The 20,727-nt window shown below is 39.4% G+C and overlaps 1 protein-coding gene across 3 annotated transcripts; it reads right to left on the bottom strand.

Annotated features, from left to right (window-relative positions):
• Positions 1-522: 522 nt before the first annotated feature.
• On the bottom strand, positions 523-20,091 carry UEVLD (UEV and lactate/malate dehyrogenase domains). Of its 3 annotated transcripts, none has more exons than XM_050956620.1 (12): positions 20,000-20,091; positions 18,563-18,647; positions 16,783-16,848; positions 14,882-15,045; positions 13,298-13,433; positions 12,201-12,325; positions 11,103-11,208; positions 9,681-9,851; positions 8,525-8,698; positions 5,797-5,884; positions 4,624-4,747; positions 523-3,490 (listed from the first exon to the last, which is right to left on the bottom strand). In XM_050956620.1, the coding sequence occupies exons 1-12, from the start codon at positions 20,039-20,041 to the stop codon at positions 3,323-3,325; spliced, it is 1,449 nt and encodes a 482-aa protein (XP_050812577.1). In that variant the 5' UTR covers positions 20,042-20,091; the 3' UTR covers positions 523-3,322. The 3 variants fall into 3 exon arrangements, with proteins under 3 accessions (XP_050812577.1, XP_050812578.1, XP_050812579.1); XM_050956621.1 differs by lacking the exon at positions 20,000-20,091 and adding an exon at positions 18,994-19,705; XM_050956622.1 differs by lacking the exons at positions 523-3,490; positions 4,624-4,747; positions 5,797-5,884; positions 8,525-8,698; positions 9,681-9,851 and adding an exon at positions 9,863-10,711.
• Positions 20,092-20,727: the final 636 nt, after the last annotated feature.

Genomic DNA, 20,727 nt, shown 5'->3' with positions numbered 1-20,727 from the left:
CTGAACCGATTCTGAACGGTTCCCTTGCAGGGACCTTGCCTTAAAGAGTGTGTCCACCCTGCAGCAACAGCAGACCGGGCCTCACCGACAGGGGCAGCACCACCCAGACTGCAAGGGGACCAATACCTCCAGCAAGTCCAGTTCACCTTCATCCATGCACCTGAGAACAAGAGGTGCCTCCAAGTCGTACTCACAAGCCCTTGCCAGCCACAGCACTACTACAGAGTATCATTTGGGCCCTGTTCTTACTGGGGTAGTCTATTTTTTTGTCAAGGTCCAAATTTCTTGGACAAGAAGAGAAGAAAATAATAATTAAAGGTAAGTATATACAAAGATTTTAGGGTCTGTTCAAAAGTCTAGTGGACTAGATTTGGGCCACACTTTGCCTCGACTACCTCCTCTTTAAGCCACAAGAGCAAATCAGGAGAGCAGCCCCTTCTGTAAACACCTGTGCATGCTAAATTCTACACAGAGAAATGAGTCCGTAAGATAGAATAGACTAATATATAGACAGCATAGGTGTCAAGTTCTGTATCCTTTATTATACCACTTTATAACAGCATACAGAGGAAGCTTATTGCTGACAGCTATAAGCAACAAGACATTTCTCCCATTCACTACAAGGGTAGTTACAAATGGCATTTTGTTTGATTTGTGATTAATATTTTAATACAAGAGCATAATTACCATAACATAGTATTAGAGTTAATGAGCATCTCCTATTATCTTGGTGCATGATGATTTTCTTTAGCTGAGATTCTTTATTATGGTACCTTGGACAGCGCATGATCACTATTCAAGTCCTATTGTCTACTGCATTTTTTATTAATTTTTCTAAGAACAGCCTTCACATAAGTAATTCATTTAGAGGCATAACAAGAATCATTAGATCTTGAGAACCACAAGGCACGAGAGTCATGATTTAAAACAGATTTGAATGAAAGTACAACAACTCGATACTTCATGACACCTTCAATGCATAAGAACCATACTTTAAATACAGAATAGTAGGAAAACAGTGCAATGTACGAGTTGCATGAATTCAGTATATCTGAACCTAGATATCAACTTTAAGAGTTTTGTTTTAGTATACTGGAAATGGCTGGCCAACTAAAATCCCCATTTTAGAGGCCCTTAATAGGAGGCCATATCTTACAAGTACTTCGTGCATTTAAAACACTATTTTTCCCACTGTTTCTGAAGAACAAGATAAGTGTCATACAATAGATGCCTTTTAGTGCCATTAGTCTAAAAGTGACTATAGACAATTTCCTTCCTACAACAATGTAAAGTGCCATGTAATGTATTTTTAAAGCTGCAATCTCTTATTTTTAAATAAAAATTGGAAACTTATGAACAATGGTATTTAATATATTTAAAAATTATGAGCACTAAGTACCATTTATCCCCAAAAGTGCCAATTATAGGAGGACTGCAGCTTTTAACAAAATAAGATACAGCATTAAGGTACAAAAATGATCTATTCTAGCTAAATGTAGCCCTCTTTATGAACAAGTTTACATGCACACTTTAAGAAAAGTTAGTTATTGCTCATTCAGGATGATTTTAGTAAGTTAAAAAGAAAACCAGTCCAGCTAGAGACTAGAGCTCAATTATGTTTAAACCACCAGCTCAACTGTTGCATCATAATAATCACTATGTACAAAACATCACTGATTAAAACATTAAGAAATTTTCAGGCAATATGAATGGCGATCCCATTAAAGAAAATGTTGTTTTCCTATTTTTGTTCTCAATCCTGAGATCACTCAGCATATCACAAGTCCCACTGAGGTCAATGAGCTAAATCTTGCTCCCATCGATTACAATGGAAACTGGACTTGTAAATGATACATATTCGGCCCAAAAGGTTGTGAGGGTAGTAAGCCTCTTCAAGACTGGGCCCTTTCTGAGGTATAAGTGTAAGGCACAAGAAGTGTATCATCAATCTAATTCATTCATACATTGTATCTTTACCAACATAAAGCTTCAATGGTATTTTAAGAAATACATACCAGCACTTTAAAGAGTTAGGTCCACATTTTCTCCTTTACTGTATTTGGTATTAGTATTCAATTTACTACTAAAGTCTACACACAAGATGAAAATACTACTTTTCTTTTAGGAGTGTAACATAATGAACAAGCAAAGATTATTTACGAAGTCAATAAAACTACTTTTATCAACATGCGTTCTTTTTTGGTTTATTTTAACACTAGTATCCTGCTTTTTCTGTACACCCCTCACCCTTGTCAGCCAGGGGTGTCTCCCTACTCAGATTCAGTTGCCTTTCCTCACTTTATTCCTTATGAGCCTGATCTAAAGCCCACTGACATCAATGGACTTTGAATCATATTTCCATGAATTAATTATGCCCCCAAGCCTTATTTACTTCTATAGTACTCAACTGTCAGATTGTCCTTTATTCCCACCTCCCCGCACACAAACACCTTACTACTGTGTACAGTATCTGTACCAGTGCTGTACTTGTTGGTTTACCTCTATTGTTTAAAACAAAAAAGTTATTTCTAAAATATAGCATAAAAACACCTAAAGTGTCTGTAAAACATACAAAACAATTAGAAAAGAGAAAAATTCTAGGAAAAAAAGCTCAGACAATTAAATGAACATACAACAGCATTCATATACAATGCCCAAAAGCTCAAGCTCAAAGGTGTATCATTAAAAAAAAATTTCCGTTTTTCCTAGCAGTGTTCTAGTGTCAAGTTCAATTACATGAAAACAATAAAGTGCTTTACCTTTATCGTGTCTGCTAAGCATGAGGATCATTTTAGTCAATGCTTTACTGCACTGAGTAGCTGGAGTGCAATGATGTTCTAGTCATGCCCCCTACATTGAAGGTTACAAGGGAGATGACATACTGCTTCTGTAGTGGCTCTACACCATGCAAGGATTCTCCCTACACTAGAGACGCTTCCAAATAGATTGTTAAGTCAGCTTTATAACCTATTTGTCCCAGCAGAGGGCACAACAGAAACATAGTGAACGTGAAAATCAGGCCTACATGGTGCATAGCTTAGTAACAAAGACTGCAGGAAAAGTTACTTAAATTTTGACAAAAAACATAGTTGTACATTATCCTCTTCGTTTTGACTACAAAAGCTACAGGATAAAAAAAAAACCTTTCCATTTTGAGATGTTCTCTTTGTTTCATAGTTTAACTAATGCTTTGAAGGAGTGACGCAGTTGTGAAAGGAAATGATAATTCTTCCGTTTGCAGAAACCTATATCTACCAGGGAAACATTTTTCTTTAGCAAACCCAGCATTTTCATGAGCAGATATTGGATGATTCCATTGTGTTTAAAGTTTCAATTGCTGTTGAAGGTCATGAATCGATGCTGCACTGCTTTGCAGTTTTTTTGCCACCACCTTATCCTCCTTCAGTGGTTTGATAATTTCTGTCACTCCATTGGTTCCAAGAACACATGGCATACTTAAAAATACTTCACTGTTTATATTGCAACACCCCTGAAATAGTGAAGACAAAAGAATGTACATAAAAACAACTCTAAGTACATTAATCTCCATTGCCCATGCCCACTATAAAATACAAAATTATGTACGTTAACAAATTTAAATAAGCAAGGATAATTCATCACAAGACATGCTTTGTTTAGCTGACAAGCATAGCTTAGTTTGTTATTTATAATACTGTATAGCAGATTAAATATTCTACTTCTTTTTTAAATTTTAGTAATAGGACATCAACATTCTGCAACTAAAATTAGTTGGAATTTTATAAGTCTTGTTTAACATAAAATTAGATTTTTGTTCAAATCTTGCCTAGTGTCTGTACAATTTACGTTCATCTCAAGACACTATTAGTCACTCCCATACCTGAGTAGCTATTTCACATAACAAGTGCTAAAATGTTCCCATGATGAGAGGAAGAAATTAAGTTTGTGTACATAATGAAACACAAATAAGCCTTTGTAATTTCAGGCACAAAATGGATCAGTCACCAATGCAGGAAGTTCACAGACTTTGTAAAGCAAAGTTATTGTTACTAAAGAAAAATGTTTCCATGCTGTGTTCTAATATAAACAACATATTGCTTTAATTAAGCTTTTTAGAACAAAGTTTAATTAAAATCTAGTCTGAGATTCTGTTGAGTCAAAAATAACCATATCCTCTCTTCCCTGATCAGAAAGTGAGAAACTAGAAGAGTTTGCCTCCTGATTTGACAAATACAGTAGTGAGAAAATCTACATCAGATTCTTGTAAATGGAGTTAAAGACGTTTGGCCTTTGGGGAGATCTGCATTCAACATCAAGCACTTTGAACCATGACATATCTAGCTGTTATTCTGCCAAAACTAACTGTGGTAATAGCCTTCATCAGTGGTGAGCTGGATACCAGTGCACATATTGCATCTCTCAACTCCTATATTTTCAAAGTCCACTACAGAGTGCAGTAATTGATTTTTGCTCATTTTCAGATGGATCCTAAAAGCTAGGTGCCTGTTGTAGGAAGAAAGTAACTAAAATAGTTTGTCTCAATAATGGCTGTTCAGGACTAAGGTCTATATATGGCTACAATTAACATAAGTAATAGGATTAAAGGCACAATAGAAAAATATATGAAATTAAAACTATATTTACCTTTGCCAGAGTTGATATGGAATGAACCTTTCTTTTATTTTTCAGTATACTTTCAATCAGATCAGCTATTGACAGCCCAACAGACCAGGACTTTTGACCTTTTCCCTTAAGAACTTCCATGGCTCTACATAACAGAGAAAAATGTGGTTTTAGAAATGTCTTCAGTTACCCATGTTTTGTTCAACACACAGTATTCCATAAACATACAAAAAGTATTACATAGCACATGAACACTGCTGTCTACTTCTCTAGAACTTGCTTTCTAAAGCAATTCTTCATTTCCCAGTTCTATAAAGATCACCATTTTTTAATTCCTCCATGCAAATGGTAAAATTTTGCTAACTTAATAAAAGTTATCATGGCAGACATTTTCCTAATGTCTATGAAAAGCAATGTTAAATATATACCCTGTTCACTACAGTGTATTCTTGATTAAGGAGTGCTTTGAAAACCTCAGTGAGAAGGTACTAAATAAGTGTCATGTATTAGGATTATGAACAGTTTAGCCTACTGCATCAAATAAATGCTGATGCAAGGCATTTTAGTGTTAGTGTTGCAAACAGTTTCAAGGAGCACACATTTATTCTATTAACATTACCACTTAACTATATTTAGCTACTGGAAAACAAAATTCAGAACTAAAAAATAGTTTTTCCCTATATACCCTAGGTCAGTGTTTCCCAAACTTGGGACGCCGCTTGTGTAGAGAAAGCCCCTGGTGGGGGCCGGGCCGGTTTGTTTACCTGCCCTGTCCGCAGGTCTGTCCGATCACGGCTCCCACTGGCTGGTTCGCTGCTCCAGGCCAATGGGGGCGGCGGGAAGCAGCGGCCAATATGTCCCTCGGCCTGCGCCGCTTCCAGCAGCTCCCATTGGCCTGGAGTAGCGAACTGTGGCCAGTGGGATCCGCGATAAGTGGGACCTGAGGACGGGGCAGGTAAACAAACTGGCCCCACCTCCGCCAGGGGCTTTTCCTACATAAGCGGCGTCCCAAGTTTGGGAAACACTGCTCTAGGTATACCGATGACCTGAAAGATTCAAAGCAGACTTGCTCATAGTAATAAAGAAAAGTCATATTATTGAGAGATTCTGAATTCTGCAGATTGGGGAAAAACACCTCTACTATTCTGGTAACGGGTTAGTGTGAATTTAAGTTTACTGTTGTAACAGTGTTACCTGTTCGCCAACTGCTCCTGAGAGTTATCATTCATTACTCCTTCAGTTTGATGACATGTTACTAAGTTAGAACCACGCCATGCAGGCACTAAATAAAATTCAAAAACTTTCGTCAATGTTATAATATATTGGAATGATAAAATTTTAAACTGATTTTCTGAAGTGCATTCTGCTACAGGCTCTGAGCTCAGTTTGGTGTCTTTTTGAGGTTCTAAATTCCATGGCAGAACTGGCCTAGAGAAATTGTTCAAAAAGAATGCTCCACATAAAGATTTAACAGAATTTGTTGTTACGCATTAGTAAGTACACTGTGTAGAATGGTGGAATGTGGCTCCTGTTGTCAAAGTTAGACACATATGGTAAAAGATTGTCTCATTGGTGCAAAGAAAGAAAAGTTTTATCTTAAAATTTCTCAGCATCTCTGTTTTTTTTTTGTTTTTTAAAAACAGCTTCACTCCCATCTCCTTTCTTAAATTTTAATATGCTTTTACAACGTTACCTACAACTTCAACTTTTGGATTTCATCTTTCCCCGCCCCCTTAATGCATGATGCTGCTACCAGCGTGGGTGGGTATGCGTATAGGCAAGGCTGATGATTATTATTGGGATGACAGCCTTATATAGCACAGGAAATAGCTATGTAAGCTTGCTCACGCTGTCTTGTCAGCATATCTAAACCCTCTAAAGGGACTAACTTTAAGGGCAAGAGGCTAGTTCAGTCTCCATTTCCATTTAATCTCTGTTTAAACCACACAGAAGGGGAACGGTAAGTGTCATGAAAAAAAATCACATTTGGTATGGAAACTTATCTGCCAAGAACAGGACTGAATCCACTCATTCATTTTACATATGCTGCCAGATAGTAGTTTCCTGTCAACTCAAGTTGGCTCTGAAGCAACTTAGAGGTGAAAGGTCCATACTATATTACCAATTCCCTTAAAATCAACCAATTCCCACTATCATAATTTCAAACAGGAATATTGTCGAAAGAAAAATAAATTTTGGGTAACACCTTTATGTTCAGTCCAATTATTGCAGAATTTGCGTATAAATATTTTCCCTCAGACTTCGCTGTAAAGTAACAGTGGAACAGTGGTAGAGTGCATTTAATTTGGCAAGCATGATGAAAGGCAATTCTCAACTCAAGATCTGAATATTAGGTTCTTAGCAGACAGTTATCCAAACTACACAAAAAATGATCACAGAAACTATTATATTCACTTTCAGGAGAGACCTTCAAGAATGAATGAGCATGAAGACCAAGCTACTCTCTCACTCTTAGATGTGTCCTGCACATCAGGATTGGCAGAGAATAGAGGGAACCAATGTGCCTCAATGTGTAATGCATCTGATGTGGTATAATGTTTTCAGTTCTTTTTAACTCAAAGACAAATATATTATTGTTTAGCCTAACATATAGAAGGAAAGCTGGGAATGACAAGTCAGTTAAAGCCACCTGCTACAATAAGCTATCAAGGATAGTTTGAAGTGTAACAGAGACCAGATTCATGAAGACTGACAAACCTACTGTACAAATTAAATCTATTATTGCTTCCTTATAAAGCAGTCTTTTGTATTTCATCTGGAAGTCATGACTTAAATGAGCCATACAGTGAAAACACTGATAGTGAAAGTTGTTCTGTGAGTCAAAGGTATAATAAAAATGCGTTACTGACATTTTTAAACAGACTTCTCATTAAAAGTTACTCTAAAGACAGTACATTTTTTTCTATCTCCCCTCCATGAAACACCATGGCCTATCAATATCTTTAACATCCAGGCAGCCGAGTTCACCCCAAAGTTTAGCTGCGATTTCCATTCTTCATATATACTGAAATCTCCATTACAGAATGCTTTACAGTTTACATTTATGATATGCCCATATTAGTTTTTTGGTTTTTTTTTAACCTAACTGCTTTTTCAAAAAATTGATTTCATTCTTCTGAGGACAACTTTTGGAAGGGGAAAGGGAGGTAATCCTCCTCTGAAGAAAAGACAACCTCTGCAGGGTTTTCAATTTAAGAGGACAAAAACCTGACACATAACAGAAAGGTAGCAGTAGCTGTGTTGTGTAGGAGCAAATGCCGCACAATCGTGAATTAAAGTTTGATGTTTCTATGTGGAGTAGCAGTTTAAGCAGATGTGATAAAGAGCCTAGTTTATTTGTTTTTTTTAATTACTTTATCCTTCATATGGTCACTTTTTTTAAATGTAGGGAGAAGCTAAATCTCACTGTATCCAGTTTGTAAAGAGCACTCAACTCAATTCTATTTTCCTCCTCTAGACCCAAAACTCCTGGGTTTCATTCTTGTCTCTGCTGTGCACTTTGGGAAGTCAATTACAGCCAGTTTGCAAAGGTGTTGACCAACCACAGCTACTGTGAACATCCATATGAGTTGGGGGTCAGCACCTCTGAAAACATGGTATTTTCTGAAGAACTGACAGCCCTCCACGTACTTTTACCCCCATGCATTCCCTTCCCTGAAAAAGGGATCTCCCTCTTCAATATCTTGAATGTAATTTAGTGTTATACCAATAAACAATCAAAGCTGTACTTCCATACATTTCTCCCCATTTGGGGGCACACAGAGAACATACTTGTTTGCTCCCACCCTGTCCTAGAATCTTGGGGGACACCCTGTAAACACTAACACTCTCCATAGGATGTGTCTTTTCCCCCCTTTCTAGAACAGTTCAAACTCTAAGTCAAAATCATGTATCTGTTTACCTTTGTCTTCTCCTCGTTCACCGATAATCCAAGCCTCTTTTCCTATGGTCTGTGCTTTCAACAAGTTTGTGATAATATATTGGAATCTCTCAGTGTCTAGATTACAGCCAATTCCGATAACTCTGCTTTTAGGAAATGCACTCAGCTTCCATGAGACATATGTCATTATTTCCACTAAACATGGTACAAAAGTATGTTGCGAACATACAGAATTACTCCCAAAATTCAACACAACAGCAAACTATAATTCACACTCAAGAAACAAGAGCCTGAACATTTTATAACTCAAAGTATAAGCATACAGGACAATAGCAGCAGCTTACTCATTTCTAAAACAATGAGTCAGGCATTGAAAATAATCATGTCATAGCTTGAGTGAAATATTAAGAAAACATCAGAAATTCAAACAATTTCTCTCACCATGACCACCCTCCCAAAAAACCAAGCCCTCACCTTCAAGGTTAGTTCTTTCTCCATTTGGCAAATGTCTCCCCTACTTTCCTGTTTTGCATGGAGCAAAAGGTAATCTTTCCAATTGCTCTAACATGTTATAGTAACATGTTTTAAGTGTGCACGGATGGGCCGGTTCATGTCTACTTCTTCCTTCCCTACTTACTTAGTATTCTGACACAAGATCATGGAATTATGATAGCTTTATAATTATGAATGTGTCTCCAAAGAAACAATGGGCTAAGTATTTACTGGTAACGTAAGGGGCTATCAACCAGAAGTTTTGATCATATTGTGTGTATATATCCTTACAGCATAGGTGGAGAGAGAGAGAGAATCTTGTTACTAACACATTTGCAAGGTGCTCTGACTACAGTAGATGGGCATATCTTAAGACTCTAGATAAAATGAGGTTTAAACAATAGACAAAAGCAAAACATATGCAAGAAGACTTCTGATATAAAAAATACTATCATTTCCCCCCCTTATCTAAACTATGACTAAGACAACATCTTACCAACAGCCTTTCCATATAAAGAAACACATGGATATAGTGGTTTGCCCAAGTCTGAAGAGGGAGTCCATCTCAGAACTGAGATTAGAATTTAGGAGTGCTGACTCCCTGCTCAGTAGAGTACGTCAGGCAATAGGATATTCTTTAAATAAATCAGAACAAAAAAAAAATACATGTAAAATACCAACAAACCTGGATGAGATGCAACAAGCAGCACACTATTTTGACTATAATGTGCTACTGCTGGGACAATTCCTCTGAATAGATCCACGTTGCTCTGTATGACACCAAGGTACGACTGAGCATTACCCAGAGAATTAACAGTGAGCACGACCACTTTTGAATCAGCAGAAGCAGAAAAATCTGATAAACATAAAAAAGTTATTTTTGAGGGTTTTTTTAAAGTCTCATTTTATCAAATTAGAGATATGTTAAGATAGACTTGGCACAAAAATGTTTTAAATGACCCATACTAAAACCAGTATATGTAGGTTCAATTCAACACACAACTATTTTGTTTGCCTTTCTGCAAGAACTTTTAAGTTAACAGCTTTTTTCCTACAGTAGAATTGAACTAGAAAGATATTTTTATGTATCATAATCCCCGATCTACTGTGTTGAAAGTATATACAGAGCTTTGTTTTGGAACTGCTTTGCCTATTACATAAGGGTACTTTGCATCCTTCTACAGTACCTTAATCCAAGGATCTCAAAATATCTTACAAATAGTTATGCCCCATAGAAACCATGTGAGGTTGATGTTATCCCCATTTATAGATGGAAACCAGAGAAACAGGCTGCAATTTGCCCACAATCATACAGAGCTTGCTGCATAGCTTGGAAGACAACCAGGAATCTGGACCCCTAGGCTCCTACTCTAACAACTGGACATTGCTACCATATATTACATTAGCTTGCTAAGAAACTAAGAAGCAAAAACTAACATCCTTCTCCTGCCATTATTTATTTGGATCTCTAAAAAAGAAGTTCTCTCCTTTTTCCAACCCCCATTTAGCTAGGTATTTATACTGGGGCCATTGCTATAGTATCAGAGCACTGCATCCTGATAATCCTGGATTCTTGGTGAAGATCTTTATCTTCATTTCTTTCTTTCACACAGGGGCTCTGTTCTTTTTGTCCTTCCAGCTCAGAGTCAAGGATGCTGACACTGTATCAAAGAATCTGTTCTGGTGGCTTGGCATGAGGTGGAAAATGGACAGCCACTAAAAAAAAAAATCTTAAAAAAATATATCTAGTAAATGAACTGAATGCAGCTAGAAGGTGCCTGATTGATAGCACAAGAGATCTAAACCTCTAAAAACAGAACAGATTAGAGTATTGGACAGGAGCAGTACCAGCTTCCCTGGACCATGCCACCCGTATATCACAGTCTTAATCTGCAGCCACCACTTCAGGAGGTGAGAAACTGTCAGAAGATAATGGGTGTTTAAAGACCCAAAATGAATTTAAAGGAATGACCCAGAGGTTAAAGTTTCTATCACTCCCTAGAGTGATCTGGTTCCCATAAAGTAAATACATATTTAAGTATACAGCTAAATAAAAATACAGAACATACAGTAATATGTTCCACTACATTATAAAAAAAATTAGTACCTTTGCTGATCTCTACATTTGGCAGAGCAAAGATATCCAGGTCCATTGTTCCTCCTTTTGCTGCACCTTCTGAGAGGTCCAAGAGAACTACCTGGTCTGCAGCACCCTGTACAAATATATATATTTCAGCTCTACGACAAATAAAATGTAGTTTATTCTGATAAAAATATGCTTCTGAGATTGGATCTCACTTTAAAAAGGATGTTAATTGTGTTGCAAAAAAAAAACCCCAAAACAGCCCACACCCAAATCACCAATGACTGTGTAATGTTAAATGGAAAATTGGACTTCTGTGTTAGTAGTTTCATTGCCAAATAGTATATTAAACCACATACACAAAACCCATTTTAGGAGGGCTGCACTCAGACATTCAAAGTGAAGGCCAAAACTCTGACTATTGTGCTCAAATACTGACCATATATAGAAATGCCCTATATTGTGAGAACTCAACAATATCTAGGGCACAATCTTGACAATCTCCCTTAACTACAAATGTATGTGCTTTGAAGAATCTGTGCTCAACATTAAGATGTTTTATAACTAACAGCTGACTGTCAGACCCCATAAAGGATGATTAAAAATAACTTTTACATATTTCAAATTTAATTTAATATCTTTAAATAGGAAAAAGGTAAACTAGAGAAGCAACATCACAAATCATTAAAAGTACTTAAAATGAAGTCATTGTTTTGAATTTTAAACACTAAGAACTAGGTTGGAGATCATTATAGGAATAGCACTAGAGCGGGGTAGGCAACCTATGGCTCGGGTGCCAAACGCGGCACACTAGCTGATTTTCAGTGGCACGCACACTGCCCGGGTCCTGGCCACCAGTCCGGGAGTCTCTGCATTTTAATTTAATTTTAAATGAAGCTTCTTAAACATTTTAAAAACCTTATTTACTTTACATACAACAATAGTTTAGTTACATATTATAGACATAGAAAGAGACCTTCTGAAGAAGTTAAAATGTATTACTGGCACGCAAAACCTTAAATTAGAGTGAATAAATGAAGATTCGGCGCACCACTTCTGAAAGGTTGCCGACCCCTGCACTAGACAATTTTAATAGCTATTCTATTAAAAATGAGAAAGTACCTTTGCTGCAATTGCTAGTACACAAGCAATGCCAAGGTCTCCTGCTCCAATTACAGTAACTTTGTTAAAGCCTCCATCTTTTTTCTGTCCATCCACCACAGTCTTTGAATTAATGTCAGTTTCACCTAAAATTAATAAAACCAAACAATCACAGCTGCTGGTTTTATAAGACAGTGTAAGCGCATGTACTGTATGTGAAAGATAATGCCCGAGTATGAGCAATCAAATTACTGTGTTTTCTCCAATACACTGATCAGGCTATGGAAACTAATTTTTCAAGGCTTCCATTGAGTAAGACATTTTTTCCACAGAATTATATTCTTACAGTTTACATTTAAATTAAGTTTTTCATCAGCAAGGAAAAAAATTCAAAGAGATATCTTCTCTATTAACCATCCTCCCCCAGCTCTGTACTCAGCTCTGCCACTGAAATGCAGTGTGACCTTGGACAACTCATTTAATTTCTGTACACCGTCCATTTCCCCTGCTACTCTTTGTCTATCTTGTTTGTTTAGACTAAGATCTTTGGGACGAAAACTCTCTCTGAACTGGTTTGTACAGTGTCTGGCCTTGAATACATGGAGCAGTAATGTGGATTACAGTGGGGGGTTACTTCTAAAGCTCAATAAAATGTTGCACATTAATTGGTCCATGTAAACCCCTGGTGGTGTGCACTAGGATTCCCTAGTGCTATGTTAGCACTATTTGAAACAGTACTAACATTAAAGCTCACTAAGCAATATTTAGTGAGCTACATATAGGTAAGCCATCTAGTACAATCTTGGTTGGCAACTGTAGGCATTACCACAATACAAATAATAATAATCCCTTTGATGCTACTACATGCACCAATGTATACTACTGCAGAAAGTGTTTTTAAAAGATTGAAAGACGGTTTTAAAGTTCATTATCCGTAAGAGAACATGTAAATCAGCTATGCCCTCAGAAAGGTAAAGGAAAAATAATTAGTTTTAGGAAAACGTAAGCACTACAGGTTTTAAGTAATATTTATTGTCCACCTTGAAAAGATAAAATAAAAATAGCTAAAAGCATAGATAAAACTGATATTGATTCAGATCTGCTAAAAAATTACATACCTGTAGTTATCTTTGCAATATAGGATAGCAGTTCTAACTGCTTGGCTTCATCAGAAGATGATACTGAATACAGAGGTAGCTCTTCCTCAAACTTTTCAATCATTTCTTTGATTAATCCAATGATAATTGACTTTGGCTGGAATACATACGTATAGGAGAAGACTTACAATCTTTACTAGTAATCATGATAAAACAGCATGCCCATAAACTGCAGCAATTTATTAGCAGGTATCAAGAATCCCTGTATACATTTAGCCCAACTATAAATATCAACCTTTCAAACCAACTTTTAAGATAGAGGAAAGGAAGCACTGCCAGTGAGTATATTTCTATTTTATTTTTAAAACCTTATTAACACAAATATAAATGTGTAACTATGGGAGTATGCATTAGAAAAGTGGAGAACAGAGAGACTGAATTAAAGATACCAAACACCAACTCAATTGGACATATGAAAGCCTCTGATACAGTAGCATCTATAACTAAATACAGGTTAAGGCTATATCTACATGGAGCACTTTATCGGTATAGGAATAACCTTACTGGCAAAGCACTCCCAGTGTGGATGCAGCAAACCAGCAAAGCCTTTGTTCCAGAATAGTAAAACTAACTCCCACAAGCAAAACAAGCTATACCATTAAAAGAGTTTTCTCAGTATAATTGTGCCTACACTAGGGGCTTCTGCTGGCACAGCTCTGTCGGTCACAGATCACAGATATTCACACCCATACCAGCAGAAGCCTGTAGCAAAAACATAGCCTACTTCACAGAAAGAAAAAAAGCAAAAAACTCATTAGATAAGATTCAGGCTAGGTGCATCAGAGCCTGATCTTGCATTCTTTATTTGGACAAAGCTTTCATTGAGGTCAATGGACTTTTTAGCTAAATAAGGACTGGGCATGAATCAGTAATTACCAGGTACAGATTCCCATTTCATTAAGTAGGAAAATGACACGCATCACCCCTTCTCCTCCCCCTCTAAAACTCAATAGCTTTGTTTTACTTATCTTAAAAAGTCAGCTGAAAAAAACAAAACAAAAAAGATTTCATTAAATTATTTTTTGTGGCTTCACAACCACATGTTTAAAGTAACCTATGTACTGCATTTCATAAAAGATATCCACTTGGTAACTAAAGTTGCTTTTGGACTTTCTATATACGTCACTCCCAGAAAAACAAACAATCTCCATTTTGCAATAATGTCCATACCTGAGACAAAGCTATTACATCAGTTACTGTAATTTTACTGAAAAACTGCACTTGCTAAATATAACCTCATCTTACACAATTCTGGACATTGTTCACAGCACTAACAGATGTTTGACACATTTTCTTTAACTGGTTTATTCTTCTTTCTAACAGAAACAACTTTAATCCCCTTTTTTCCCCTCAGTTGAAAATTATTTCCTTATAATAATATCTGACAGGCTGAAGGCTACTACTTAAAGGGAAACAACTTTCTGCTTCTGTCTGTATAGTCATTGACTGTACATTTAAGATTAACCAATGTAGGCAAAGAGAAAAAAATGAGCATTAATTTGTATGTAATATAATGTATTCTTCCTTCAATTTGTTTTTCCTTACGTGGCTCCAGTTTTGTAGATAGGGCAAGTATATCCTGCCATGTGCATCTACATGTTTTCCCACAGAGATTTCCATGTTTATAGTTGGTTTCAGCAAGCAAATGGGAGGAGCAAAAGGATGAGAATCCAAAATCCACAAACAAATTGGTATGTTATAGGAATTACCTGTTAGACACAGAACAAAAAGCATTATGACCTCCGCATTTTGAAGGCATGCTGAAAACATGATTGCGTGTTCAGTTTTTCTTAAAATATAGCACTTTATTTGCTTTGATTATTTATGCTATTGATCTACACTATCCCTACCAAACCTGCTATATTAAGTATCATTGATTGAAATCCTGTCAGATATAAAGCATTTCTTTTACAGAGCTCTGCCAGCAAATAAGTCTGTCAGATCAAAGGAACTTCTTAGAGCAATCTATTTACTCTTCTAGGGTTTATATAACCTTGGAAACAAAGAGCTAATGAGGAGGAGACTCTATTAAGTGCTTTATGATTAGACTTCAAAGATAGCAAGTTCAAGGAAGAGTCCTAATTATCTGGGAACATTGCATATCCAAGCACAGGGCATGAAGACTTTACCCAACACCCACCAGCCTGAGGACTAAGGGCTCATCTCCACAGTCTTGCACTTAGTTAACTAAATCACTTTTCTAATATGTAGTTAGTTATTTCAGGGAAAGTCTATGTGAGGGCACTCTTATTTTAGAATAAAAGTGGCTAATGTTGATTTAGGTAAATTGAGGGCTTGTCTACATGGTTAGTGTGTGGCAAGCTAGGGTATGAAACTGGGAGTATGTCAACTTTTAGGGTATCCACACTGCCCTGCAGTTTGGACTACAAAGGTTGCAACTCCTCTGTGTAGATGCTCCAGGCACAAACTAAAAGGTTTCTGGTTCACATTAATGTAATCCTGTTTGAAGGTGGCCACGTTGCCATTCCCACTACTAAAGCCAATCTGAGCAATTTAACCTCAGAAATGTAAATGAATAAAACATTGGTGTACAGAATTTACCTGTCAATCAACTTTACTTAAAATATTTTTAGAAGTGATCTCACACTCCAATCCTTTGGCCGATAGTAAGGAGAGGCGCACTCTTCCTTTCCATTTTCTCCCCTCTCACCTCATGGCCTCCTGCCTACTGCAAGAGTGAGGAGAGATCTCCGCTACTCTATCCTTTCCTCAGCCTTTGTTCAAGTTGTTCCCACCACCGCAGACAAGGGCTCTAGTGCCACCCACTGCTGTTCCTCAGAGCTTCTTCCTTCCCCCAAGACTCTGGACCAGGGATAGTCTATTTTTTTGTCAAGGTCCAAATTTCTTGGTCAAAGTATAGCCCAGACTCCAGAGAAAATTTAAAAAAAATGATAATAAGTAAATAAAAAGATTTCGGGGTCTGTTCAAAAGAGTGTGGCAGTCCAGATTTGGCCTACAGGCTGTCTACTGATTACCCCTGTTCTGGTGATTAGCAACTGCTGCAGCTTGACCAGCTATGAACAGCAGCAGAGGCACTGGAGCTGTCTATCTGCACATTTAGTTGGCACTGGATCATTTTACACTATGTTCACATATGGAAATTATCTTAAAAAACCAAAATAAAACAGTTATAGCTTTGACCCCAGACACTGATGACCAAAGCAAGTGGATTTTTCAAGCCCAGTCCAAGTTATTCAAAGAGAGATCTTAATCCAACTCTTGTGTGGTATATGGAGACTCTCCAGGTCACCCATCTTTGCAAAGGAAATAATGATATTTCTGCCTTCTCGGCTGTACTAAATTAGAAGCCTTTTCCAAGACTCTACGTGACTAATCAGGAAAATATACTGTTAAATGTACACAATGTCTTACCATGGTATTTGGCATTGGTATAGAAAATACAGTCTATCAGTTGTTAACCTTACCGTGATATTTCACTGGAATAGTGCCACTAAAATTCAAGAGGTCTTTAAGGGATCCGTCTTTGAAAGCTGAAATTGAGAACAAGTTTGTTTTTTTTTTTAAAGTGGTTAGAGGATTTTTGTTTTTAAAAATACAAAATTCTAAGTATTACCCATACTGCTTCATTCCACATTTAAATAACTACTGATTCCAACTCTAAGATGTATGCTGAAAATGGACACGTTCCAGTGAAATGTGACTGCAAAGATTATTTCCTTGTACTTAGATCAGGGGTGGACCAACTTTTTGGACTGAGGGCCACATCTGGGTATGGAAATTGTATGGTGCGCTACGAATGTTCACAAAATTAGGGGTTGAGGTGTGAGAGGGGATGAGGGCTCTGAGGTGGAGCCAGAAATGAGGAGTTCAGGGTGTGGAAGGGGCTCTGGACTGGGGCAAGGGGTTGGAGTGCGGGGGGCGGTGAGGGTTCCAGCTGGGGTTGCGGGTGCAGGAGGGTGCTCTGGATTGGGACCAAGGGGCTTAGAGGGCAGAAGGGGGATCAGGACTAGGAAAGGGGGTTGGGGTACAGGAGGGAGTCAGGGGTACAGGCTCCAGGTGACGCTTACCTCAAACAGCGCCTGGAAGCAGCAGCATGTCCCCCCCTCTGGCTCTTATGCAGAGGCGCAGCCAGGTGGCTCTGCATCTGCATGCTGACCCATCTGCAGGCGCCGCCCCTGCAGCTCCCATTGGCTGCAGTTCCTGGCCAATGGGAGCTGCAGAGCCGACAACTGGAGTGGGTACAACATACAGAGCCCCCAGGCTGCCCCTACGCATAAAAGCCAGAGGGGGGACATGCCGCTGCTTCCGGGAGCCATGCAGAGCCACAGAATATGCGGAGCAGGCAAGCCCCAGATCCTGCTCTCGGGTGGCAGCTTGAGGGTTGGATTAATATGTCTGAAGGGCCGGATGTGGCCCCCCGGGTTGTAGTTTGCCCACCACAGACTTAGATCGTACACACAGTAATTAAACTCACACAGGTGACCATCCCCCCTCCCTTTTTAAAAAAAAAAACCAGAATGTTACTTTATTTGTTTATTCCTTTGGTATCACTCTTTATTGGAAGAGTAATGACAGCTGCAAAACTAAGGAAACTTTATGTGCGTCTTGTTGACCTTCTCCATTGTGGTCTCAAGTTACAGTGCTTTATCAGCTTGCATATCCCTCCCAAAAGGGGCCTCTGCTCTTCTTCATTCTCTGTAAGGCTAGCGTCAATAGGACTTTTCTTCTAGCTGGGGGAGATTCAGGAAGGCAACTCCCATCTTTTCATGTACTGCGTGTATATATAGCTGCTACTGTATTTTCCACTCCATGCATCTGATGAAGTGAGTTTTAGCCCATGAAAGCTTATTCCAAAATAAATTTGTTAGTTTCTAAGGTGCCACAAGGACTCCTCTTTGTTTTTACTTTAACAATGTAAATCCATCAAACTATGTTTAAATTTGCTTAAGTGAACTGGAACAGTAACATGGAATCCATTAAATTACCAATTTGTATAATCACTGATGTGTTATAATTTATTCATTTTAAAAAAAACACTGATTAGTTTGGTGAAGGTAACTTACAACAAGTACTGTAGGAAATGAACTACTGAAAAAAAATCACATGATATCAAGTTAGGAAGACAAACTGAAAATGACAGTAATTTAGATAAATTTCAGTGTAGATAGAGAACCTATGAAAAGTCAGAGTTCCACACAATCATCAACTGTCGAAAAACACAAAGTAACTAGATCAGATTCTTACTGTATGTATTCATGGAAAATCTGAAGTTTGGGTAGATCTTAACAACATTCTTCAGTTCTTCTATGGTCAGATCCCGGAATTTATACTGTACACAAATAAAAGGATGTTTCAACTTGAAAGGACTACCTCTTTGGTTGCACAGGATAGGTGGGGAAGAATAAGAGAAGAGAAGGCAGGAGGAGGCAGCTAATAATTACCTATAACAAACAGTTTTGCCATTAAATTAATTCTCAAACAGATTGCTCCATGGCATGCATAATCTTATCTGCATACCAACATCTTCAATTATATATTTCTAAAATATATATGAAAAAGTTGAAGCCAAATAATTACATTGTTTGCTAACAGCAAACTCTATAATGGCTTTCACATTTTAAAGGGTTTTCATAACCATTTTTTCACAAACATATTAAAGTGCCTGGAAAATTCACCTTTTGGATTGAAATGTTAAGTGCTTAGTCTCCATCCGTAAGTCAATTATCTTGGAGAGGTCAAGCAAAATCCATACAGCGGTTGAGTTGGGTGAGGGTAGAGGAAAAACCCAAACATTTCTTTAAAAAAATAAATTTTAAGGCAGATTTACAGCAGGAACTGCTAAAGTTTGAAATGTGGTATGAATATAGTTATTGGTGAGGGCTAATATCTTTTCAAAACCAGACCTCAGATATTTCCTTTGGACCATTCCCTCTCCATAAGCTGCCCTCCAGATTCTTTATCCTCCCCAACAATTTTGCACATCTGGGACTGTTCACACTTCCAGGATTTCGATACTGTGCTCCAGATCATGGGAAATTTGAACTGACACCCCAACGCTGGCACCTAAGCATCATACAACTGCAGCTCAACTTTGGTTCAATGAACTAGTAGCTACACTGGAAAAATGAGAAAATAGTACACTTGGGCATCCGAGTGGGGGCGGGGGGGGGCTGAACAGAGGGTGCACTCAGGGAGGGGTGAGCAGGGATGCAGATGCACTAGGGCAGGGGTTCTCATTAAACTGAGGGTTGGGACCCCACAGAGGGTCAGGAGGTTATTACATGGAGGAGTCACAAGCTGTCAACCTCCACCCCAAACCTTGCTTTGCCTCCAGCATTTACAGTGGTGTTAAATATATTAAACAGCGCTACGTGAAAGGGGTCACCAGCAGATAAGTTTGAGAGCCACCGCACTAGGGAGGCTGGGAGGTGATGCGGGGTGGGGGGTGGGTGATCCGGCGGTGCGCGTCCACTCTGGGGTGGGGGTGACCCGCAGTTCCCCGCCCACTGATGCCCGCTCCCTCCCGCCGGCTCCCGGAGCGGCACAGGCCAGAGCCCCTTCGCCTCGCACAGGCGTGGCAGCGAGCCACGCGCCCCCACCCAGCCCAACGAGGGGCAGCGCGTGGCTGCCGGGGCCAGGCCCTGCCGCCGGGGGAGGCGGGAGCCCGGCGCGCGCGCGCACCTTAACCAGCTGCGTCCTGAGCGTCTCCTCGGAGAACTCCATCGCGGCGGCACCTCCGCGCGCTTCCTGCTGCGCCCGGCCTGGACGGCAGCCGCCAGGAACCAACCCCCCTGCCCCACCCCTGGGAGGCGCGCGCGCCGTGGCTCCGGCCGGTCACCTTATGTTCCCGGGCGGGAGCGATCGGCTGGTCCGGGCCAGCGATCCCGGCCCGGGCCAGGCTACCGCGGCTCTGCCCACGCAGGCTGAGTTCGGCCCACTCGTGCCAGGGTACCCCGTCCCACGCAAGCCGAGCCAGGCCCAGGCGAACCCTGCCCTGCAGGCTGGGCCTCCCGAGCCAGGCCAAGCCGTCGGGGTAGAAGGTGGCTAAGGACTCTGCCATGTTCAGGCTGGACACGTGCTGTCCAGTCCACATCCTAAGGGCCCAGCGCTGCCAGGCTTGGCCTGCAATGCAGCCCGAGGCTGCCAGCTGCAGCCAGAGTGTGGGTGCATGCAGCTTTCTGTTCCTGGGACATTACCTTGTTCGAGGCTCCCTCTCTGATGCTCAGCTAGTTGAACTCTGCCCACACTTGGGTACTGGACACAGCTTAACTGGAGAAGGGTAACTGGCACACTGAAGCCAGCCTAATAGTCCCCCCGCCCCAAACAGCAGATGTCAGAATACAGCCAACAAACTGAGCACCAAAGAACAGCAAATACCACCTTTGCCAGTGTTCAAGGATATATAGCAG

Source organism: Gopherus flavomarginatus, chromosome 5 (genome assembly GCF_025201925.1).
Source record: "Gopherus flavomarginatus isolate rGopFla2 chromosome 5, rGopFla2.mat.asm, whole genome shotgun sequence".
In the NCBI taxonomy this organism is placed as follows: domain Eukaryota; kingdom Metazoa; phylum Chordata; order Testudines; family Testudinidae; genus Gopherus; species Gopherus flavomarginatus.
Note: the sequence above shows the minus strand (reverse complement) of the source record. Positions and strands in the feature narration are given on the sequence as shown.

What these genes read in the sequence shown, in the direction of transcription:
- UEVLD (XM_050956620.1), bottom strand. Translation starts at nt 20,041, where the DNA reads ATGGAGTTCTCCGAGGAGACGCTCAGGACGCAGCTGGTTAAG. An exon ending in ATCTACAAAACTGGAGCCAC is followed by an intron (nt 13,434 to 14,881) that starts GTAAGGAAAAAC and finishes TATGTATTCCAG; the next exon opens with CCAAAGTCAATTATCATTGG. An exon ending in GCTTGTTGCATCTCATCCAG is followed by an intron (nt 8,699 to 9,680) that starts GTTTGTTGGTAT and finishes TACCATGTTTAG; the next exon opens with TGGAAATAATGACATATGTC.